Below are 25476 nucleotides of genomic sequence, written 5' to 3'. Positions count from 1 at the left end.
AAGAACACATTAATCCATGCGTTTATATTTAGTAGAATTGATTACTGCAACGGTGTTTTCACAGGTCTGCCTAAAAAGTGGATCAGATAGCTGCAGCTGATCCAGAACGCTGCTGCCCGCGTCCTCACTAAGACTAATAAAGTACAGCACATCACCCCAGTTCTATAGTCCTTACACTGGCTCCCTGTATCTCAGAGGATAGACTTTAAAATCCTTCTGTTAGTCTATAAATCTATGAATGGCCTAGCACCTAAATACATCACAGACTTGTTATCAGTGTATCAACCCTCCAGACCACTAAGGTCTTCTGGCTCCAGCCTACTCTGCATACCCAGAACCAGAACTAAACACGGAGAAGCAGCATTTAGTTCCTATGCCCCACTTATCTGGAACAAACTTCCAGAAAACTGTAAAAATGCTGAAAACCTAAGTTCCTTTAAATCAAGACTAAAAACTCATTTGTTTAGGACTGCCTTCGACTGCACTAGTTAAACAATTTTTTTTATATATATATAATCCAACTGCTTTTTCCTACTTACTTTTTTCTGCTTTATTTTCTGTATTTTGATCATGTAAAGCACTTTGCATTGTCTGTGCTATATAAATAAATTTGCCTTGCCTTTCCTATCTGATAATTTAGGAAGCATTATTTTGTCCAGAAATTGCTTGATGTCATCATCTGATGGATTTATCTGTGACATGTAGAAAGATTTGTAGAAATCTCGGAAGGTGTTGTTTATACTTTCCAGATCATATAATGTATTACCAGTTGAGTCTGTAACTGCAAATATAGTCTTTAGCTGATTGGCTAAAAAGCTTCCTGGCTTATTGGGATGTTCAAATTTTTCTATTCGAAGTCTTTGAATTAAAAATGTATTTTGTTGTTCAATATATTTGTTTAATTCTAATTTTACTTTACGGATTTTACCCAGGTTATCCTCATCCTGGGAGGTTTCTAGTAACTTAATTTATTCCTCTAATTACTGAATCTGTTTGTTTTCTATCTTCTTTTTATGAGATGAGAATGGAATTATTTTACCTTTCATCACTGCTTTCCCTGCCTCCCAGAAGATAGAGGCTGATGTTCCTTGTAAATCATTGTACTCCAAGAATGAAGCCCACTCTTCTTTAAAATAGTTGATAAATTCTTCATCTTTAAGCAATTATGTATTAAGTCTCCAGCTTTTGTACAGAAGTGTACAGTTTTTAGTAAAAGTATCCATAAATTAACCTCAGCCACTCTTCTTTGATTGTCTCATCTTTCAGCAGTGAGTGGAACCTTCATGCATTTTTGACCACCCTTGGCCATATCAGCTCTCCTTTTTAGTAACTGCTGTGAAGTTAGTTTGAGGGTCAATATGGGATGATGGTGCTTTGGGGCTTCTGTGGGGACTACCCCCTGTTAAAGCCGGTACAAGGAGGCTAATCTCAGGCTGACGTTCCTTCACCTTCCTCCTCTGGAGTGAAGCAGTCACACATGTAGCGTGACCTCTGCCTGGTGCATCAGCTGGGGGGAGCATGGGAGGGGGGAGGGAAGGCTGTTTGCTTGATGGTGTGTTCTGATAAGACAATATGAATTACGTAGCGAGAAAACCTACGTAGAAAGATAACCCGTTTTCTGATCTGACCATTTTTGAGCAGATACAAAGCTGACCGCCCCTGAGCAGGTCCTTCATTATTCGGTTTTGACATTCACACGGCCTCATCAGTGCACAACCAATCATATTATACTCACAAAACCTCAGAAAAGAGAAATTTGTTTTCGTGGCACCTTCATGAAGACCTTGATTAGGGTTACTAAAAGCCTATGGTTGGGGTGTTCTTAAATCAGTAAAAAATAACACAATATCAGTGGAATGGAAGACCCTGAATTTAGAACAACATTTTCTAAATTCAAACCTGTCGGTGACTCTGTGCCAGGAACTATGGCACAGAGTCACCGACAGCAATGATAAAAGCTGCATACTTAGCCAGTAATCTGCTAAGTATGCAGATTCTAAATCATAATTGTTGGTCTAAATCAACAATTATTTTTGTTGTTTTCAAAAATAATTGAAGCTCTTCTTATTACTGTTCAAATAATTTATGAATTAACGTATAAACCTATGACTGCAACTGTAGTTGGAAATATTGTTGCTTTATTTTTTCTCCCTGTGTTTTTTTTCTCCACTAACAGGTAAACCAAGTATCTTCAGCAGTATCCCTCTGGGGTTTTATATCATTGGCAGCATGTTGATGTTAATTGGGGCAAAATACATCACAGGTCAGTGAGTATCTTTTTTGAGATATTTGCACACATTAATGTTGAGACAAATATGTCATATTGTTGCTCTTTTGTGTTCTTTTTAGTTACGTTAAAAAATAAGTTAAAATATGTAATTTGCTTTAAATTAGTTTCAAATGTTTTATTCATCTTTAGTAAAAAAATAATTAAGTAAAACAAAGTGTCACTTTGTTTCGCATTTTTTTACTTAAAGTATGAAATAATTTAATTGTTCATTTTCAACGATGATAAAGAGGAAAGACCAAACAATTTTTTAAATTTAGTAAATGTCAACATTTAAAATGTCTGTTTAATGTAAGAAGCACCAAATGACCAAGCCAAAGACACACATCATCAATTCAATTCAATTTTATTTAAATAGCGCCAATTCATGAAACATGCAATCTCAAGGCACTTTCCAAAGTCAAATTCAATTAGATTATACAGATTGGGTCAGATTATACAGATTGGTAAAAAAAAAATCCTATCTAAGGGAACCCAGTTGATTGCATCAAAGTCTTGACAAGCAGCATTCACTCTTCCTGAAGAAGTGTAGAGCCACAGGGACAGCCGTCTGCATTGTCCATGGCTTTGCAGCTATCCCTCATACTGAGCAAGCATGAAGCGACAGTGGAAAGAAAAACTCCCCTTTAACGGGAAGGAAAAACCTCCAGCAGAACTAAACTCAGTATGAACGGTCATCTGCCTCGACCGACTAGGGGTTAGAGAAGACAGAGCAGAGACACAACAAGAGAGACAAAAAAACACAGAAGCACACATTTATCCAGGAATCTGTTGCTACATCTAACATACATATTAACCAGGAAACGGTCATGTTTTAGGATAAAATAAGATGCTTTTTATTTTTTTGAGAGCCATGCTTAAAGCCTGTTGTTTGACATTTTTCCAAATTCATATTCTGACAAAAACAAATTGTTTTCAACACCTCTTTTAGCCATCTAAAAGACCCTTTGATCATGCTACTGGATTAAAGCCAAAGGTTTTTAAATTGTAACATGATCCCTTGTTGGCTCTGTAACTAACCAGTTTTGTTGTTTCTCAACCTTATTTCAGGCCAGGACTAGTTGTCGGAGTCCCAGAGGAGGTGAACGGGAGAATAAAATGTAAACAAACATCTGACCACCACTTGGATTTTGTTGCACTCTGCTCTAAAGCCATTCCAGAAAAATCAAGACAGCTCTGAACAGAAAAAAAATATTTTTTATTCTTATTCTTTGTATAGCTGTTGCCTATTAGACCATATTTGCATGCAAGAGACTCATTTAGTTTGTTGTTGCGTTTTTCTAGTGTAGATGTACATTTTCATCGTATTTATGTAGAAACTAACTAAAGCTAATGTTATTTAAGTATGTGGTCTAATTTATATTAAGTGTCACACCACTGTCAACCTTTTGTATATTTTGATGTTTTGAAACCTCACAAATGAGCTTGGTTTGTATTAGTGCACTTTAATTGTTTGGTTTAGTTTCATATTTACATGTTTAGATGTGTGGGATAGTAGCAGGAAAAGTCAAGGAAAGATGTCTAGAAAACTCAAAGCCTTTAATCAAGATGAAGGTCTGTGTGATTTAATTTCTGTGTTAAAGCATTGTAAATGACACAAACTTTAGAAAAAATGGGTAGTAGGATTTTTGCATATTAAGATAATAAGAAAACATGTCAAATAAAAATACAACACTTAAAAATCAAATAAATTTATTTAGAACCTTAGTGTCCAGATGTAATGCCTCTCAAGTCTGAAATCCAATTTATTAATATCAAATGTTGGAAAAATAAAACATGCAACCCTTTCCCAGCAGCTTGATTTTGTGGAAAAGTATTGAGTTAATTAGATTTTTTTAAAACTCCCCTAAAGTAAATATTTTAGTATTAACACTTATACAACCTAAATTCAGTACTGACTTCCTTTCATTGTAGTTCTGGTTTGAGGAGTTGAATTTGTCAGCCGATCCTGTTCATCTGTTGATTTCTGCAACGACATTGGGGGCCAGTGTTTCTTTCTGGTGTCAGAACAAAGTCTTGATTTTTGTGTGTGCATATATAATGCTTTTGTAAATTCACACTTTTATTAAAAAGTCTGTAAAAAGCATGAGTTTGTGGTTTCTGCTGTGATATAAAAACCGTTTTTAGAAGTCAAAGAAAAGCAACAATACAAACAAGAGCAGACATGTAAATGTGAAACTGAAATTGTGTTCTGGTTACCTGCTCAACCTGTTATTTTTTGTTTGTTTTTTGTGACTCAAACAAATCCACTTCTTTATCTGCTTTCCAGTCATAGTAATAAATATAAGTTCAGCCCAGAATTTGTTGATGTGTTGATCATCAAAGACCACTTGATTTGAAGTCAGAGCAATATGGGGGGTGTCATCTGTGGAAAACTGAAATGTACAGCAACTGTATTTATTTACATTTTTTTGGCTGTTATTAACCCACAGTCATATTTTTAATCTCCCATCCCCCAAATGCAAATCTTTAAAAGTAACAGGGCTTCGTTGTTCTACTCATGTCAGCGGCACACTTCTCGCAACGTTTTAATTACAGGTGATCCTCTCCTGCAGGGAGGAGGGGGAAATCCCAGTTGCAGGAGCTGTTGGGTGGAGGAGGAGCTTGTTCCAACAGCACATTTAAGTCCTCCAGTTCTCACACTTTCATGTTGTAGCCAGTTGGATCACTGTTTCAGTGGGATCAGGTCAGGCAGGTAGGTTTTTCAACAGCATCATGATGCCATCTTCAGAAACTGAAAGAGCTTACTTATTTTCTCATAGTTACGAAAAACCAGAAAGTAATTTGGTTTGAATGCTTTTGAATAACTTGAACCATGAAGGCTTAATGTGTACAGACAAGCGTATTTGCATGTAAACGGATCCTAAGCATTTTTTTTGACTGTCAGGAAACGCTACTTGAAACAGTTTTATTTATGCCTTTGTTTTAGGTGTAAAGCAAATAGTGGAGCTGCATTTACAGCATTAAGCTTGACTTATATACATTATCTTACTTAAATGCACAACTTAGTTCTGATCCATCTGCTGACCAGGAAGTTGGCTCAGGTGTGTGTGTGTGTGTGTGTGTGTGTGTGTGTGTGTGTGTGTGTGTGTGTGTGTGTGTGTGTGTGTGTGTGTGTGTGTTGTAGCAGGGGGTTGTGTGGCACAGTGGCAGTTGTTCCTCATTTTTATTCTTGCAGTGACAGCTTTGTACATTGTTTTATCACCACAGAGTGTGAACATCTAAGCTTGTTGTTGGCCTCAAGGTGTGGAGCCAGTGGGTGAGGTGGAGCTATTTTTTTGCTTTGTGTCACATTATCGTTAAACAATCTTTGAACATGTTGGATCATGGAGGAAGTGACTTGAGGGCAGGTCAGGTGCTGTCAGCAACCTTCAACTTCAGCCCCAACAGTGAAGGTGAGTCCTTATGAGATAAAAAAATAACTTTTCTTTAAGTCACTGAAAAGTAAAATGTACAATTAATTTGGCACAAGTCTCAAGAAAGTTAAATGTCTGCTGTTATGCCAAGATTATTACTTGTTTTACAAGTAATACCATGTTACATGTTTACCTGGGGTATACATGACATGAAATGAAGCCAGTTTTAAGGCTGCTTAGCTACTCTTCAAAACAGTGTTGTATAGTAATGAAGTAAATATACTTCACTACTGTACTTAAGTATATTTTGGAGTACTTTATACTTTTCTCGAGTAAAACATTTTTTGATAACTTTTACTTTTACTTCACTATATTTCTGAACTTAATTGCATACTTTTACTCCAATACATTTTCAATGTTTGGTTTAGTTACTCGTTACAAAAAGAGAGAGAGAGAGACTCACGCATGCAAGTGTTTTGACCCCACCTACTGATTGACTGCGACAAAGTCGGGACTTGCCTGGGCTTGTTCATCACCACCAATGGGATAAGAAGCGGGTTCAGTGGTAAAGCAGGTTAAATTAACCTTGTGGTATAGGTAGAGCATAATAGCAGAGAGTCCTAATTTTCTTAACTAAATGATATCTGCAACCGCAGGTGTATCTTTTAGCAGGTTTACCACTTCCTGTAGGTTAACTATCACTTTATCACTTAACCATGTTCTTAGTATACACCCCCTTTTCCTGCACTTGGTTGTGTACAATTTTAAAGTGCATTGCACTGACCTTACTTGAAGAAGGAAAACTGAAAGCTTACAAAAAGGTTGTATTTTCTGTCCAAACTTGGTCTAAATTTCTCCTGCACTTGGCTGTTTATATTATTTTAAGTGAATTTGACTTTCAAAGTTTACCAAAATCTAAAAAATGTCATTCAAACTGCATTTGCTTTGTTTTACTTTTTACTTATACTTTCTATTACATTGCTTGAGTACTTGAGTAATCTCTTTTTACAGTAATTTTCATACCTAAGTACAAGACATTTCAGATACTTTAAGACTTTTACTCAAGTAACATTTCAGTCATTGACTTGGACTTCTACCAAAGTCATATTTTGGAGAGGTACTTATACTTTTACTTGACTCCGAGATTTCAGTACTTTATACAACACTGCTTCAAAATGGGTAAGACAAGAAGGCCTGTATTTCAAGTAAGTCAGATAAGGTATTATCTTTGTAAGATGGTTATTTCTTCTAATTAGCAGATAAAATGTAAAATAAATCAAGCAGCTAATACCATATTTGTCAATGGAAAATAGAATTTTGACTGAAGTCCTAAGTTCAAAGGTCTGAAAATTTAGCTTACAAATGCCAAACCTTCTCACTAATTTCCAGCATTACTATTCATCATAAAAAAGAGCAGAATTGAAATGAACCATCTGATGCATTCAACATTAGAACATGAACAAAACGTTATTCAGAGCATCACACTATTGCCAACAATTTTTTTGTTTTCTATTCTCTTACCTTCTCTTTTTGGTAGATTTGGTAGATAAGAAATGTGTGGCTAATTATGAATAATTAAAAACTTCATTTCAATTAAATTTATTCATATAGTGCAAATTCAGAACATGTCATCCCAAGGCACTTTACAAAGTCAATTTCACCTAACCACACAGACAGATTGGTAAAAAGGTTTTCTGTCTAAAGAAACCCAGCAGATTGCATCAAGTAATTGACTTGCTCAATTCATTCCTGGATGAGAATGTAGTGACAGTAGACAGTCGCTTGCATTGTATTGTTGACTTTGCAGCATTGCTATGTAGCAAACGTTAAAAGAAAAACCTCCTCTTTAACAGAAATAAACCTCCAGCAGAATCAGGCTCAGTATGAACAACCATCTGCCTCAACTAACTAGGGGTTTGAGAAGAGAGCAGACACACAGAAGCACTGGTACAGGAGTACTTTTTATGTGAGACAAAAGTAAAAACGTAATGGCAATAATAGCTTCATCTATGAGAGACAAACAACGAAGCAGATAAGCTTCTAAATCAATTCTCAAGTTTATTGGATGAAAAAGAGCAGATACTGTTAGTCGGACTAAAAGCTCAGCCAAATAGTTACATCAAGAAGAGAGACCACGTTAAACACTGAAAGACAGGGCCAAGCCATCATCTTAAAGGAGAACATGAAGTGGTTGGCAGCAATAGCTAAGCCAACAACCCCTCCATAGTTGAGGGAAAGTGCTCTCTCTCTAGTTATGAGGCTGCTGGAAGACATAAAGACCAAAGTGCTCTCACCCCTGGAAAGGATACTTATTCTGGAGGTGAAGGAAGAAAATCCCAAAAACATGTTTAATATGGAATTGTCTTCTAGTGATAGAAACGTCTTGCTCAAAAATAAGGCCGTTTTTTTTTTTTACTTTTTACAATTTAATGCCATCTAGATTAAGTGATTGACTAAGCAGTCAATCACTTTTTCAAAGAATGGTCAAAAGATCATAACGTCTAAGTTGTCTGAATTTAACAATTTAACGGCAGTAAATCTAAAAAAGAAAGAATTCCATTATTGCAACCAGTGTTAAAATGGCATTAATTCTTACTTTCTTTTTTAGGCTGCATGATATTTGAAGCCAAACCACAAACATCTGTCCAACCTATGCATAAGAAGACCACAGTAAAAGAACTGCTAATGATGAGACGCCAGGTTAGTTGCATGACATTTCAGCTGTCTAATATTACTTTACCTTGCTAAGGAAACGTTTGAGTAGCCGACATATGAGGAAGTAGCCGACATATGAGGAAGTAAACCTAAAAAAACCCTAAGAACAGAGTACAAATTCTCCAGATTATTATGCAGATTTAAAGGGAGTGCTTCTAACTGCATACTCAACATTATATTCTTAGACTTGCCTGCTTTGAGTTCATGACGGCTTTTAACTGGTTCTCTTTCAGAAATGGAATTCACAGCCTAAAACAAAGTCTTCCAAATATGAGCCTGTCACCATAGACATGAGTCATCAAACAGCAATCTCTCCAACACCTTTAAACCTGAATCCCACCATAAACATTGCCCCTGCTCTTCATAAAAACGCTGTCATTGCACTACAGGAAATGCAACAGCCTATGCATCTTCTCCCTCAAGACAAGGAAGTCCCAGTCTCCGAGGGCAAAATGACTTTGTTTCACTGGCAAATACAGCAAGAGTCCAAGAAAGTTGAAGGCCTGTCTGTAGAGCTGATGTGCATGCAGGACTCTGATGGGGACACGTATGTATAAATGAACACACAGCTATATAAACAAGTTTGGGTGGCACACACTCCACAACAAAACATAGAAAAACAAATCCAGAAATAACATATTTAAAAGAGTTAAACATGCATGTTAAAAATACCAGTAAATAAATCAGAAATTACTTAAATAAAACACTCAAATAGATCGATTTGAAACCTCACAAACTAATGTAACAATACAGTATTCCACTGAATGGTAGCTATTTGTGAAGCTTTGGTATTGATTGCTTTTAAGGTTGCCCACCTATTGTAGAATGTATGTTTAGTTGTAGGCTAGTTTACTGTGCTTTGGAAAAAAATAACACTGTTTCTGCAATATCACTGTCATCATTAGTCCCCAAGAGCAACTTCAAGACATGGATGTTTTCCAAGACTTTGTCAGCCTGTACTGGCTTTAGATCTGTTTTCAAACCTGCCTAAAAAATAAGAAGAGAGACTGACATCATTGGGCCTTGGCAGCTACTTTGGGGAACACTAAACCTAACTAACCTCTGAATAGTCTGAAATGTCCCTTTAAATATTTTCTGCATTCGTTAATTTAAGTTACCTAACAGCTCCTCAGTACAAACAGATCACAAGCTGAAAACCCTTTTCAGGTGAAGGTTGATTTAAAGAAAATTAAGTCACACTACCCATTTTTGAAACTATTAACCAGGTTGATGAGCTACATAACTAACTCCTAAGTGTAACTCTTTGGGTGTGGTTATAAAAGCTTAACTGTACCTTTATTTTTAGATTTCTTCACATAGCAGTAGCTCAAGGCAGGCGAGCCCTGTCCTATGTGCTTGCTGAAAAAATGGCCAGATGTGGCTCTCTGGATATGAAGGAACACAACGGGCAGGTACGCCTTTTGTCATTGTGTCATTATGCTTGGTTATCTTAAATACAATAGCGTTAAGCTTATATTATTGGTGCACAGACACCTCTTCAGATTGCAGTGGCCACCAATCAACACTTGATCGTCTCTGACCTTCTGACTCACGGAGCACAGATCAACATCAGGGACCTTTGGGGGCGCTCTCCTTTGCATGTATGTGCGGAGAAAGGCCACTTCCTCAGTCTTCAGGTAAAATATGTCTTCTTTATTAAGTTAATATCAGTGAAGATCAAGCATGGAGTTTATTTTTAGGAACAAAATGATCATCATACATTTTTTGAACTATCAGTTCAAACATTTTACTTTTCTGAAATTACCTTAAAGGGGACATATGCAAAATTCACTTTTTTAGCCATAAAATACATTTTTTTGTGTAATTGCAGTGTCTAGGAATGCAGAATAGTTAAATATAGTCACTCCAGGTGCTGCATAGAGACCGCACAAAAACGAGTTGCTCTCAGATCCCATCCAGACGAAGCTGGGTTTGGCTCTATCCGACTTATATCTTGATCGGATAAGGAGTCCCAAGATCAAGATGAAGTGCGTGTGAAACCAACATTTGAAACCCATTCCCTATTTGGATAAGTTTAAAGCGGCCCCCTGCCATAGCTCTATTTTGGTACCTCTATCCGCATAACCGCCTACACACTGGGATATTTATGCATACATGCCAACATACACTCACCGGACATTTTATGAGGTACTTGCAAGTACTGGGTTGGACGCCCTTTTTTCCTGCAGAACTGCCTTGATCCTTTGTGGCATTGATTCAACGAGGTACTGGAAACATTCCTCAGACTGTGGTACACCACATCCCAAAGGTGCTGTATTGGATTGAGATCTGGTGAATGTGGAGGCCATTTGAGTACAGTGAACTCATTGTCATGTTCAAGAAACCAGTCTGAGATGATTTGTGCTTTATGACATGGCAGGTTATCCTGCTGGAAGTAGCCATCGGAAGATGGGTACACTGTGGTCATAAAGGGATTGACATGTCAGCAACAATACTCAGATAGGCTGTGGCATTGACATGATGCTCAATTGGTACTAAGGGGCCCTAAGTCTGCCAAAAAAATATTCCCCACACCATTACACCACCAGCAGCTTGAACCGTTGATACAAGGCAGGATGGATCCATGCTTTCATGTTGTTCTTGCCAAATTCTGATCCTATCATCTGAATTTCGCAGCAGAAATTGATACTCACCAGACCAGGCCACGTTGTTCCAAACTTCTATTGTCTAACTTTGGTGAGCCTGTGTGAATTTTAGCCTCAGTTTCCTGTTCTTAGCTGACATGTGTGGCACCCGATGTGGTCTTCTGCTGCTGTAGCACATCTGCCTCAAGGTTTGCTGTTTTGTGCGTTCAGAGATGCTCTTCTGCATACCTTGGTTGTAACGAATGATTATTTGGGTTACTGTTGCCTTTCTATCAGCTCGAGCCATTCTGGCCATTCTCCTCTGACCTCTAGCATCAATAAGGTATTTGTGCCCACAGAACTGCCACTTACTGGATATTCTCTTTTTTTTCCAGACCTCTGTAAACCCTAGAGATGGTTGTGTGTGAAAATCCCAGTAGATCAGCAGTTTCTGAAATACTCAGACCAGCCCCTCTGGCACCAATAACCATGCCACGTTCAAAGTCACTTAAACCACCCATCTTCTCCATTCTGATTGGCAGATTAGAAATTTGCGTTAACGAGCAGTTGGACAGGTGTATCTAATAAAGTGGCCGTGAGTGTACCTCGCCTTTCCCTTAACATGTTTGAGCTTCCTAGCCAACAACAACAATGGCGATCTCCAAAGTTGCAGTAGTGTTAGGGAAGCTTTTCACCTACCGTATTTTCCAGACTATGAGATGCACTTAAAGTCCTTAAATCTTCTCAAATATTGTTGATGAACCTTACAATCCGGTACACCTTATATGTGATTAAAGTTGTGCTTACTGACCGATTTTATGTGGTACAATGCGCTTAAAATCTGTTAAAATGTGTAAGTACGCTGTTCCACTCAACGGATATTCGGAGCATTAGGGTACACTGTGTCACTACCTGATCGGACCCCTGAGCGGTCTACAAGACTGCCTGACTGTAAGGTCGAAACTAGAAGTGCATTCATGTAAAATTCCCCACATACTCATGGTCTAGTTCACTCCACGGAGGTCTGCGCGTACTTTAAGGTGTACTCAAGGCGGACTCTATGTGGACTCCGTGCATACATAAATGTGTCACACTATAAACTGCTTACATGTCATTTTGAAGCAAACCAAGATGACGCCAGTGTTTGAGGCTTGCTGTCTGACTCTATGCATGTTTTGTTGGTTGTTTTAAACTATATCACGAATGTTAACTGTTAACTCTCTAATTGTGTATGATCGCCAAACCTTGCTGGACATTGGAACTATTACTGAAAATGTTTTAAGCACGAATTTTACTAAACTAAAAAACCTCTACACCACTATTGGGCATCCAAGCGCACCTGTGTCGTGCCTGGATTCCACCTTTCCATCGAAAGCGATCGCACCGCCGTGGCAAACGCAGCAGTCGGCTGGTAAGATTAAAGGCTGCTTTAGGGCGCTGTTGCCCAGCCTTTATCAGGATATGCGGGATGGTGCCTCGCCTCTATTTCCCATTACGTGTATTGGACCCCATAGAAGCCTGTACCTGTCGGTGGTGGCCAAAATAGACTGTTCCAGCCCCGCGGTCCCTGCTCTCCTCGTCCCTGTGGGTGTAGGGTGAATCATGGCAACTTACGGCCTTTGGGTTGGGAGTCCCTGACGGCAACTGAAGGTGTAGACCCGCCGGTCTCTGCCAGGATCGGATTGGTATATACTAGGTCACTAGCAAATAAAACCATCATTACGGAGTTCTTCTCCTCTCAAGGATTAGATTTTTTTATGCATAACGGAATTATGGACAAGTGGCTTAGGTGAGTCCAGCATTTTTATTGAGCTTTTACCGAAGAACTGCTGCTATTTTAGTTCTCCATGGATGTCAAGTGGAGGAGGAATAGTGACTGTTTTTAAAAGCCGTTTTACCTGTAAACAGTTGGCTTCACCTTCTTTTAACAGTTTTGAACTAAGTTTATTTGAACTTGGCAACTCTCACACTGTGCTGTGTGCGGTAGTCTATCAGCCACCAAAGTATAACAAGAACTTTATAAATCACTTTCCTAAATTTTTTTAGCAGATATCATGTGTTGAAGAATGGGTTTACCGGCCTGCTGCTACATATCTATTGATAACCCATCTTACCCCCGTTCCAGATTTGGCAATAAATGAGGAAAGCATTGATCAGAGGTAAAACATTGTAATGTGCATATTTAATTCATAGAAATTAAATATGGAGACAGAGTTTACATTACCAATCAAGATGATTTCACCGCACGATGGAGAAGTCTGTCTGAAGTAAGTTTTGAACACTCTTTTTATCAACTTTAGAGCTCCTCCTGCAAAGCTCAGGGGGAGGATGATAGACCCCCTCTCCTTCTGACCCCCCGGGGGCAATAAAACGCCCTGTTATTCTACCCAGCAACAGAGGGAAGACACACCTTCTGTCTGACTAAGATATTTTCTTAATACATGCCAAAGTATGATCGAGTTCTTATTGTTGGTGATTTTAATATTCATGTATGTTGACCTACTCTACCTATGGCTCAGTCATTTCTTAATGTTATTGACTCTTTTAATTTTGTGCAGTCTGTGACGGGTCCTACTGATGAGCATGGACACACTCTTGATCTGGTTTTATTTTATGGTTTAGTGGTTTTAATTTAGTGATTAGTGACCCATTATTTTCAGACCACATGCCTGTTTTATTTGAAATAAAGCTGTCCTGTACCACATCAAAACCTCGCTCTGCAGATCGGGTCTGTCGTATCTTAACTCTTTTACTGCTGGTCAGTTTTCATCTGCTTTTAATCAGAACTGTACCATTACAGAGACTGTGGGAAATGAAACCGAGGATATAAGCAAATGGTTTTATTCTATAGAATAAAACCATTTGCTTAGATCCTGGCAAATGAAATTGCAAATGAAACCATTTGCTTAGATCCTGGCAAATGAAATTGTATCGAACAGTCACAATCCTTCTGTTTTACACTTAGAACAAAGTTAATGGTTATTAACTTTGTTCTAAATGTTCCACATAGAGGCTGTTTAGAGGCCTCACCTGCTGTATGTGAAAGCGTTTTAAACTTTTTTGTAGAGAAAGTCACTTTTATTAGGGCCTAGATTATACCCTCCGCTCATGACCCCATCAGTCTTTGAGCCTTGTTTTGCTGTTTTCCAAAGCTTTGAATCTGTGACCTTGCTGTCTTTGCAGGAGGTGGATAGTCATTTAAGGCCAACTGGCTCTCCAGATGATTCCACCTCGATTATTTAAAGATGTTTTTCTCACTATAGGTCCTTCTGTCCTTCCTCTTGTGAATAGCAGTTTGTCCTCAGGTATAGTTCCTAAAAATCAGAAAAATGCCGTTGTCCAGCCACAGTATAAAGAAACCTATCTTGGATCCTGCTGTTGTGGCAAACTATAGACCAATTTCTAAACTACCATTTCTTTCAAAAATCCTTGAGAAAGTAGTCTATAATCAACTAATGGTCTATTTGAATATATATATATATATATATATATATATATATATATATATATATATATATATATATATATATATATATATATATATATAATATATATATATTATTATTATTATTATTATTATTATTATTATTATTATTATTATTTTTTTTTTTTTTTTTTTTTTTTTAGAGGTTTTACAGTCTGGTTTTAATTTTTTCACAGCACTGAGTCAGCTGTTTCAAAAGTTGTTAGCAATATATTTTTAGCAACTGACTCTGGTGACTATGTTATTCTGGTTTTATTAGATACGTCAGCTGCTTTTGACACAGTTGACCATGGAATTTTACTTTCTCGTTTGGAACAGTGGGTGGGCATCGGCCATTCAGCTCTAGATTGGTTTAAATCTTATTTGTCCAAGCACACTTTCTGTGTGATGGGATTGACACTGAATTGAAGTTGGATGCCCACATTAGAGCTGTTGTAAAATCCAGTTTTTTTCACTTGAGGCAGCTTGCAAAACTAAAACCTATTCTTTCAAAACAGCACTTTGAAACAGTAATCCATGCCTTTGAAACTACTCTGCTAGATTATTGTAATGCACTTTACAAGGGAGCCAGTGATTTGTGCATTTCCCAGCTTCAGAGGGTACAAAATGCTTAACATCTTTTAACAAGTACAATACAATTTGAGCATATTTTCCCAGTTTTAACCTCACTTCCAGTACTTTTTAGATACATTTTAAAATACTTTTATTTGCTTTTAAAGCTCTTAATGGTCTTGCCCCAACTTACCTGTCTGAGCTGCTACATCCCTACACACCCTCCCGGTCCCTTAAATCAGCTGACCAATTGTTACTCAAGGTGCCGAGGACACACATTTTACCATCCCTTCCGCCGCTTCGTGCCACTGGCACAGAGTGTGGGAATTGTAGGAATTTGTCACAAGAAACTTAGGCAATAGTACACTCGACTATGGCGGGTAAAATGTCTGCAGAGAAGCAAGGCAAGGCAAATTTATTTATATAGCACAATTTGGTAAAAAGACAATGCAAAGTGCTTTACATGATTAAAATATAGAAAAATAAAAGCAAGTAGGAATAAAATGTAGATAGAAAATAGAATAAAAGCAAGTAGGGATAGAATGTAGAAACAAAGAAGAATATTAAAAACAGTAAAACAGTTTAACTAGAACAGTCAAAGGCAATTTTAAACAAATGTGTTTTTAATCTTGATTTAAAAGAACTCAGGGTTTCCGCACTTTTACAGTTTTCCGGAAGTTTGTTCCAGATAAGCGGAGCATAGGAACTAAATGCTGCTTCTCCTTGTTTAGTTCTGGTTCTAGGTATGCAGAGTAGGCTGGAGCCAGAAGACCTTAGTGGTCTGGAAGGTTGATACACTGATAACAAGTTTGTAATGTATTTAGGTGCTAAGCCATTTAGGGATTTACAGACTAACAGAAGTATTTTAAAGTCTATTCTCTGAGATACAGAAAGCCAGTGAAGGGACTTTAGAACTGGGTTATGTGCTCTACTTTCTTGGTCTTAGTGAGGACAAGGGCAGCAGCATTCTGGATCTGCTGCAGCTGTCTGATCCACTATTTAGGCAGACCTGGGAAAACACTGTTGCAGTAATCAATTCTACTAAATATAAACAGATGGATTAATTTTTCCAGATCCTTCTGAGACATTAGTCCTTTAATCTTGGAAATGTTCCTCAGGTGATAGAAAGCCGACCTTGTAATTGTCTTTAGATGCTTTTGGATGTTCAGGTCTGAGTCCATCACTAGACCCAGGTTTAGGGCCTGATCAGTGGTTTTTAGCTGAAGCGACTGAACCTGTGTGCTAACTTTTGATCTCTCCTCTATTGGTCCAAATATCATTACTTCAGTTTTGTTTTTATTCAGTTGAAGAAAATTTTGACATATCCATGCATTGATTTCTTCTAGGCATTTACTTAGTGCTTGAACTGGTCCATAGTCACCTGGTGACATGGTGATGTAGAGCTGTGTGTCGTCTGCATAGTTATGGTAGCTAATGTTTTTTATGATCTGGGCTAGAGGGGACCAGCGGGGTCCCCCTCATGTAGATATTGAATAGGAGGGGACCCAGGATGGACCCTTGGGGAACCCCACATGTGATTTTTGTCATCTTTGATGTAAAGTTACCTGCTGATACAAAAAAGTCCCTGTCCTTAAACCAGTTGAGAGCTGTACCAGAGGGGCCAACCCAGTTCTCCAGGCGTTCTAAATGAATGGAGTGATCGACAGTATCAAATGCTGCACTGAGGTCCAATAGTACCAGCACGGTGGTTCTTCCACAGTCTGTATTTATATGGATGTCATTAAACACCTTGATAAGGGCGGTCTCTGTACTGTGGTGAGCACGGAAGCCAGACTGGAAAACGTCAAAGCGGTTGGTCGTTGTTAAGAAGGTGTTTAATTGTTGAAACACAGCTTGTTCAATAATTTTACTGATAGAGGGGAGGTTTGAGATGGGCCTGTAGTTCTGAAGTAGAAGTTTGTCTAAATTGTTCTTTTTCAGCAGTGATTTGATAATTGCTGTTTTAGGGACTGGGGGAAAACACCTGACAGAAGGGACGTGTTTATTATCTGAGTCAACTCAGACGCTATGACAGGCAAAACTTTCTTAAAGAAAACTGTGGGTAAGAACATCAAGACAGCAGGAGGAGGAACTTAGCTGCTGAGTGATCTGCTCTAAGCTTTTGTGGTTTATTTGGGTGAATTGGGACATTTGGTCAAAATCAATTCTAGTTGGAGACAACTTTGGTACTAAACTTGGTATAGATGTACAAACTGATCCTCTAATCTTTTGGATTTTCTCAGTAAAGAAGTTAGCAAATTCATTGAAGGCCCTGGTGGAGTGGAGTTCAGAAGCCACGGATACAGGAGGATTTGTTAACCTGTCGACTGTGGCAAATAAGACACGAGCATTATTAATGATCCTTCTGTCTTAAGATCTCAGAGAAGAAAGATTCATTTGCATTTTTCAGTTGTAAGTTATATCTGTAAAGTCTCTCTTTATAGATTTCATAGTGAACCTGGAGTCTGTTCTTTCTCCACCTGCGTTCAGTTTTTCAACACTCCTTTTTTCACTTCTAACTGCTGAAGCATTTCTCCAAGGAGATTTTTTTCTTCCCGGAAATAACCTTCACTTTAACTGGAGCAAAGCAGTCAATGATGTCTGAGACTTTAGAATGAAAGTTATCTACTAGTTGCAGCCCAAGGTTGAAGTAGCAGAGTAAGCTTGAATATAGTTTCTGTGGCATTGTCATTAAAGGTGCGTTTTGTTACAATGTCCCTTTGGCTAAATGAGTCACTGGAAATTATGCTTTCAAAGGTAACAGAACAATTATCAGATATGGCAACATCAGTTACATTGACCTGTTAAATCTTTAGACCTTTAGTGATGATCAAGTCTAAAATATGTCCCTGTTTGTGTGTTGGCTGTTTAACATGTTGAGTTAAACCAAAGTTTCTAAGTGTGTCACACAGTTCTTTTGCACTTCTGTCTTCAGGGTTGTCGACATGGAAGTTGAAGTCTCCCACAATAATTAAACAGTCATAATGAACACATATCACAGACAAGAGGTCACTAAAATCCCTAAAAAAGTTTGATGTGGACTTAGGAGGCCTGTAAACATTCAGAAACATAGTTCGTACCGGGCTCTTTACCTGGAGAGCCAGATGTTCAAAAGAGTCTAATTTTCCCAAAAATACCTTTTTACACTTTAGTGGATCATTAAACAATGTTGCTACTCCTCCACTTTTCCTTTTCTGTGTGCTCTCACAAAAAAAATTGTAGTTTGGAGGTGTCGACTCCATCAGTATAACTTCTTCATGAGATTCATGTAACCATGGTTCTGTTATAAACTTAACATCAAGATTATTGTCAATAATGAAGTCATTAATTAAAAGGGATTTTCCTGACAGAGATCTAATGTTTAATAAACCCAGTTTATATGACTTAGTGGTTGATGATGTCTCTGTGGCAGGTTGCATCAGACAGTTTATGACTTTCAAGTATTTGTTCCTGTTTATCCTTTTGTTTTTCTTTATTCTGCCACGTATCATCACAGATATTCCATAATCTCCGGCAAAAGGCCCAAGCTGATGCTGGAAACTGTCATGTCTCATAAACGTGCGGCCAGGGCCTGATCTGTATCACAGCGGAGTAGTCCGGAGGTCCTCAGCACCAGAGTGTTCTGTGATACGTAGAGGAGGAGGATCTGAGGCCTTTGGAAAATGCTGGTTTAGTGACAGCAGAGTGGCTATATGGAGAGGATGTCATCTGTAGGCCAATCTTAAATACTTTGTTCATGTTGGGAGAAAATTCCAGAAAAGAAACTTCTGGGCTTTGTGGAGCGGAAGGCGAGGCGGGTGTAGTCTGGACCGGTGTTTGTGACGATGGAGGTTCTTTGTCCTCTTTTTGTCCTGCTGATATCTGGGATGAATCCTCCTGTAGTTCTGACATAGCTGGCCATCTTTATCTTGGCTTGTTCAGGCTGTACTGGGCTTATCATTTGTTTTGGCACTGGATGTACTTTGTTTTGGGACAAAGCTGATGGTGCATGGTTCACAGAATAGAAGATGTTTGAAATCAGCCGTTTTGCACCTGACCTATTTAGAGAGAAACCATTTCTGCTGAACAGATGTCTCCTCTCCCAAAATATGTTAAAGTTGTCTATGAAGGTTACAGTTGTTTGTTTGCATGTTTTTTCCAGCCATTTGTTTAGCATCAAAATTCTGGAAAATATCTCGTCAAGCACAATTAACGGGCGCATGAAGGCCGCTGAGAAACACCTTGACATTAAGGCCATCAACTAAGTTTAACAGACAAATGTAATCAATACTTCTGATTTTCTTATCCTGTTGACGTCCCTCAGGGCTTCAGCTTGTATTATGAGTTTTTCCAAGGTCGGGCGTTCTTTCAAGATCCTCGGAAGGATGTCTGATATATCAGACACCCGGCCACAGTTCCTATCGTTATAAATCAACACCTCTGTGTTTTTCTTGTTACAGAAATATTTAATCCCACTTACAGACCCATTGCATAATATCAGGGTCCTTGGCCCTGTGGCATGTCTTTTCTGTGATGTCTTAGAGCGAAAATCGTTGACATACCTCTGATTGATGTCATGATCCTCCTGGGTCACATTTTGGAGCGGAGCGAATCTGTTTAGTAACGGAATTCCTGCATTTCTAGCGGGTTTACTCCTATCATTTGTTTTGAGAACAGCCTGTTGTTTCATTTGTCTTGGGATATCTCTCTGTAGTCTCGGCCAGTTTTCTTTGTCTAGGCGTGGGGTTCGTTGATCCTTTGGTCTTGCACCCAGAGTGGTCCAGGGATTCTCATTTTCCTCAGGGAACTGTTTGTTGGCTGAGTCGCTGGGCTGGTGGTCACTGTTTGGAATCACAGGCAGGGTTGTTTCATTTCCATGCGCAGCGTTTACATCATAATTCACTTCGAGTCGACAGATTTTCAGTTCCATAACAGCTATCTTCTGTAAAAGCTTGTCAAAGTCCATTGTGGTGAAGGTAGGCATCTTTTCAAAATCAAAGTAAAAAAAAAATAAACAAAATAACTAAATCCAACTTTCTGTGGTTTTGGTTAAGAGATAAAAAGGAGATAAAAAGTAAAAGGCAGGAAAATGCAAGCAAGCAGGGAGCAGAGAAAAAAAGCGTCCGAGCAGGCAGAGACGTTATGGCGAAGCCGTTTATGGCTCTCTGCAGTCCGCGCAGAGCTCTGAGTCAGCGCAGAGTCCGCACAGCTCACAGTGTGCACACAGTACGCCAGAGTATGTGGGAGCCTATAGGTAGCCGGCGCCCATAGTACACGCTAGCAGCAATAAATCTAGTAAGTTAATAAATTTTTTTTTTTGGTAAGTTAATTCAATATAAAAGTTTGTTTTGGCCTTATGTTAGAAACAGGGCAGTGTAGTCCCACTACTCCTTCTTTCCGACAGAGACAGATAGCTCTCTCCTGAGAGAGAGAGAGCTATCCATGAAGTGGAGTGATATTACACATTTGGGAAGAATATTTAGTGCGCCTTATAATTCTGTGCGCCTTATATGTGGACATAGACACACAAAGACACATTAATTCACTGTACGCCTTATGGTCCTTACGGTAATATAGATTTTACACCAACAGCTTCAGCTCCTCTATTTCAACCACCAGCACAAAATGGAGTTTGAAAATTATACTAACCGGCTACAAACTGGCCTGTTTGCGCAAGCAAACCATAATAGACCTAATCTTTCTTAACAACGCATGTGCTAACACAAACAGCAATAATTTGAACCCAAAGGAATCAGGTTATGTAACGTACTACACGTACATCAGTTCATTTGTTTCACTTAACACTAACAGTGGAACCTTCTTGCAAAGCCAAAGCCAATGGCTGCACATCCTTACTGCATGACCAAAGAAATCAGGAAATAAGGTAACAGTAGAACAGTATGCCTACCCTGTTTTTTGCTGCAGTCCCATCATGCAAATATGAGCTGTTTATCCTTGGTGACACCTGAAAGCTGCATGAGCTTTTGGAGAGGGGATGATTGAGGAACAGTTCAGTTACATAAATTTTAAAGATAACTTTTTATTCCAAAGATGTATATTTTTGATAGCTCTGGTTTGAAATGATGTACCTGACATTTTTGCAAAATTTAACTAGAGAGGAGATATTAACTCACCTACAACACCCTTTCCGAAAGCATTGTTACTTGTTTACAATCTTTCTAAACTCCCTACTTTGATTTATTGGTTAAAACTTTGCAACTTTTTTTTTTTTTTTTTTTTTTACAAAAATGCTTCAGCTACACACTTTACATCTAAATCCCTCGTTAATTGTTAAGAACCATTATTAATTCATATCAGTTTTATTTATATAATGCCAATTCATGATGCATGTCATCTTAAGACACTTTCCAAAGTCAAATTCAATCAGATTATACAGATTGGATCAGATTATACAGATTGGATCAGATTAAGGTGGTCAAAAAGTTTTATATCTAAGGAAACCCAGTAGATTGCATCAAGTCTTGACAAGCAGCGTTCACTCCTCCTGAAAGAGCGTAGAGCCACAGGGACGGCCGTCTGCATTGTCCATGGCTTGCAGCAATCCCTCACACTGAGCAAGCATGAAGCAACAGTGGAAAGGAAAACTCTCCATTAACGGGAAGGAAAAACCTCCAGCAGAACCAGGCTCAGTGTGAACAGTCATCTGCCTCAACCAACTGGGGGTTAGAGAAGACAGAGCAGAGACACAACAAGAGAGACAAAAAAGCACAGAAGCACACATTGATCCAGGAATCTTTTGTACGTTATATGGTAATTGCGAGTGATCTGTCTTCCCTGGATGATGTCACAGCTAACAGAACGCCAGACCAGGTGTACCTACTATGAAGGAAAAAAATGACAGAGAACAAAAAGGTAAAAGATGAAATAATGATCAAGCAATGCAAATTGGAGAACAGAAGGAGAACTCAGCAGAGTGAGAGAAATAGACCTGATGTCCTCCAGCAGCCTAAGCCTATAGCAGCATAACTATAGAAATCAGCTTGATTATTAAGGGCTTTATACATGAGGAGAAATTTAAATTCTTTTCTTGATCAACATAGTAGTGCGCATGCGCGAAACCTGCATGCTGCCTGTTACATTGCTCCAGCCTTTGAGTTTGCTTTTTTAACTTTCTTACTTTTATTTTCTTTTGATTGCTCTTGTTTTTTCATGGTAACTCTGTGAAGTTTTGTCCTCTCTAATGAATTTTCGTGCTTTTTTTAAAGTTGTTTTTATCATGCCGCTCCCACTGGGACACGCTGCCGTTGTTTACTCCGGAGAACAACTGATTGCACTAATGCTGGCCGGTGTGGTGGCCAGACCAGCTGAAATACCACTTGAACTCTGGAGGAAAACACACCGAGGTAGGACGAGATGGACGAGCTAATGGCGCAGACGCGGAGCCAACCGGAGTACCGGGCTTGCCATTCTAGTACACAACAGATGGTGTTACCCACATCACATCCGGGCCACATCACCATTAGGTGATGTGGCCCGGGTGAAGAACAGCTTTGTAACCCGGATGTTGAACTGCTGGCCATTGGACGCCGTCCATACCATCTGCCTGGAGAGATCCCACATGTCATCATTGCTGTCCTGTACATCCCTCCCTCTGCAAACCCAACATCTGCCTGCAGCATCATACACACCACCATCTCCAAACTACAGACGCAACATCCTAATTCAATTCAATTCAATTCAATTTTATTTATATAGCGCCAAATCATGAAACATGTCATCTCAAGGCACTTTACAAAGTCAAGTTCAATCATATTATACAGATTGGGTCAGATTATACAGATTGGTCAAAAATGTCCTATATAAGGAAACCAGTTGATTGCATCAAAGTCCCGACAAGCAGCATTCACTCCTGGGGAACCGTAGAGCCACAGGAAGAGTCATCTGCATTGTACATGGCTTTGCTGCAATCCCTCATACTGAGCAAGCATGAAGCGACAGTGGGAAGAAAAACCACCCATTAACGGGAAAAAAAACCTCCGGCAGAACCGGGCTCAGTATGAACGGTCATCTGCCTCGACCGACTGGGGTTACAGAAGACAGAACAGACACAACAAGAGAGACAAAAAAGCACAGAAGCACACATTGATCTAGTAATCTGTTCTACATTAGATGGTAGTAGCGGGTGAGCCGTCTTCTCTGGATGATGTCACAGTTAACAGAACGCCAGACCAGGTGTACCTACTATGAAGAGAAAAGAGAGAGAACAGAAAGTTAAAGCAGAAATGACAACACATAATGCATAATTGAAGAACAGTAGAACTCAATATAGTGAGAAAATTAGATCCTGATATACTCCAGTAACCTAAGCCTATAGCAGTAAAACTATAAAGGTGGCTGAGAGCAACATGAGTCACTAGTTATTATTTTTGTCAAAAAGAAAAGTTTTAAGCCTAGTCTTAAAAGTAGACAGGGTGTCTGCCTCACGGACCAAAACTGGGAGTTGGTTCCACAGGAGAGGAGCCTGATAGCTAAAGGATCTGCCTCCCATTCTACTTTTAGAGACTCTAGGAACCACCAGCAGACCTGCGGTCTGAGAGCGAAGTGCTCTGTTAGGAACATACGGGGTAATCAGAGCTCTGATATATGATGGAGTTTGATTATGAAGGGCTTTATACGTTAGAAGAAGAATTTTAAATTCTATTCTTGATTTAACAGGAAGCCAATGAAGGGAAGCTAAAATTGGAGAAATATGATCCCTCTTGTTGATTTTCATCAGAACTCTTGCTGCAGCATTTTGGATCAGCTGAAGGCTTTGAACTACATTTTGTGGAATTCCTGATAGTAAAGAATTACAATAGTCCAGCCTTGAAGTAACAAATGCATGGACCAGTTTTTCAGCATCACTCCTGGACAGAATGTTTCTAATTTTGGCGATATTCCGGAGGTGAAAAAAGGAAACTCTGGAAACCTGTTTAATATGGGATTTAAATGACATGTCTTGGTCAAAAATAACACCAAGATTTTTTACTTTATTACCAGAGGCCAGTTTAATGCCACCCAGATTAAGTGATTGGTTAAGAAGTTTATTTTTTGAGGACTCTGGCCCAAAGATTAAAACTTCGGTCTTGTCAGAATTTAGATGCAGGAAATTTAAAGTCATCCAGCTTTTGATGTCATCAAGACATGACTGCAGTCGAAGTAATTGATTGGATTCATCAGGATTTATGGATAAATATAGCTGAGTATCATCAGCATAACAGTGGAAATTAATCCCATGCTGTCTGATAATTTTGCCTATCGGAAGCATATATATAGTAAAGAGAATTGGTCCAAGGACTGAACCCTGTGGTACTCCACAAGTGACCCTAGAGTTTGAGGAAGATTTATTATTAACATGAACAAATTGGAATCTGTCTGACAGATAAGATTTAAACCAGCCTAATGCTTTCCCCTTAATCCCTACAGTATGTTCAAGTCTTTGTAGGAGAATATTGTGATCAACTGTATCAAACGCAGCACTGAGATCTAACAGGACAAGTATAGACACAAGTCCATTATCTGAGGCCATGAGAATATCATTAGTGACCTTCACCAGAGCTGTTTCAGTGCTATGATGAGCTCTGAAGCCTGACTGAAACTCCTCAAGTAGGTCATTACTTTGTAAATGTTCACAAAGTTGATTAGCAACTACTTTCTCAAGAATTTTAGATAAGAAAAGAAGATTAGATATAGGTCTGTAATTTACTAACTCATCTTGATCAAGAGAAGGTTCCTTAAGTAAAGGTTTAATAACAGCTACTTTCAAAACCTGTGGTACATATCCATTTACTAAGGATAGATTAATCATGTCTAAAATAGTGCCACTGATCAAAGGGAATATGTCCTTAAACAACTTGGTTGGGATTGGGTCTAACATACAGGTAGAAGGTTTAGATGAAGCTAAAATTTTAGATAGCTCAGAAAGCTCTACTGCTTCTAAACAGTTCAAACACTGCGCAGATTCTAAAGATTCCTCCAATGCTGCCTCACTTACTGAGGACGAGGTAATCATGTTTGGGAGGATGCCAATTATTTTATTTTTAATGGCATCAATTTTATTTATGAAGAATCCCATAAAATCATTACTACTGAGAGCTAAGGGAATGGATGGATCAACAGAGCTGTGGCTCTGGGTAAGTTTGGCAACTGTACTAAAGAGAAATCTAGGATTATTTTTATTCTCTTCAATTAATGATGAAAAATATGCTGCTCTAACTCTGCAGAGGGTCTTGTTATACAACAATAGTCTGTCCCTCCAGATTAAGTAGGATTCCTCTTGGTGTGTAGAGCGCCATTTTCTCTCCAATTTCCTAACATTGCGCTTCAAGGAACGCAGCTCTGAATTAAACCAAGGAGCCAGCTTCCTGTGAATAATCACCTTCTTTTTCAAGGGAGCTACATTGTCTAATGCAGAACGCAATGAGGAAGTCACATTGTTAGCAAAGGTATCGATTTGTGAATGGGAAGAAACAGCAATGCTGCCATCTACAGGGCATTTCTGCAATACTGAGGATATTA

The 25476-nt window shown here is 38.8% G+C and overlaps 2 protein-coding genes across 9 annotated transcripts in view; both read left to right on the top strand.

Moving 5' to 3' along the window:
* Positions 1 to 4371, top strand: part of gk (glycerol kinase) — a 118524-nt gene extending 114153 nt beyond the window's left edge. For all 6 annotated transcript variants that reach the window (XM_036128088.1, XM_036128085.1, XM_036128084.1 and 3 more), the window contains 2 exons: positions 2177 to 2263; positions 3338 to 4371. In XM_036128088.1, coding sequence (XP_035983981.1) covers positions 2177 to 2263; positions 3338 to 3348 — 98 coding nt within the window. In that variant the 3' untranslated portion in view covers positions 3349 to 4371. The remainder of the gene's footprint in view (positions 1 to 2176; positions 2264 to 3337) is intronic.
* Positions 4372 to 4477: 106 nt separating this feature from the next.
* Positions 4478 to 25476, top strand: part of nfkbiz (nuclear factor of kappa light polypeptide gene enhancer in B-cells inhibitor, zeta) — a 29187-nt gene continuing 8188 nt past the window's right edge. The window contains exons 1-5 of one of the 3 annotated variants that reach the window (XM_012856950.3): positions 4478 to 5682; positions 8252 to 8343; positions 8748 to 8905; positions 9665 to 9770; positions 9849 to 9995. In XM_012856950.3, the coding sequence (XP_012712404.2) occupies positions 5604 to 5682; positions 8252 to 8343; positions 8748 to 8905; positions 9665 to 9770; positions 9849 to 9995 (582 nt within the window). In that variant the 5' untranslated portion in view covers positions 4478 to 5603. Of the gene's footprint in view, positions 5683 to 6759; positions 8344 to 8591; positions 8906 to 9664; positions 9771 to 9848; positions 9996 to 25476 lie in introns of those variants that run through there. The other 2 variants (XM_012856949.3, XM_036128094.1) reach the window with 2 other exon arrangements.

This window comes from Fundulus heteroclitus, chromosome 24, assembly GCF_011125445.2.
Source record: "Fundulus heteroclitus isolate FHET01 chromosome 24, MU-UCD_Fhet_4.1, whole genome shotgun sequence".
In the NCBI taxonomy this organism is placed as follows: Eukaryota; Metazoa; Chordata; class Actinopteri; order Cyprinodontiformes; family Fundulidae; genus Fundulus; species Fundulus heteroclitus.
The sequence above is the reverse complement of the archived record's forward strand: the minus strand, read 5'-3'. Positions and strand labels throughout refer to the sequence as shown.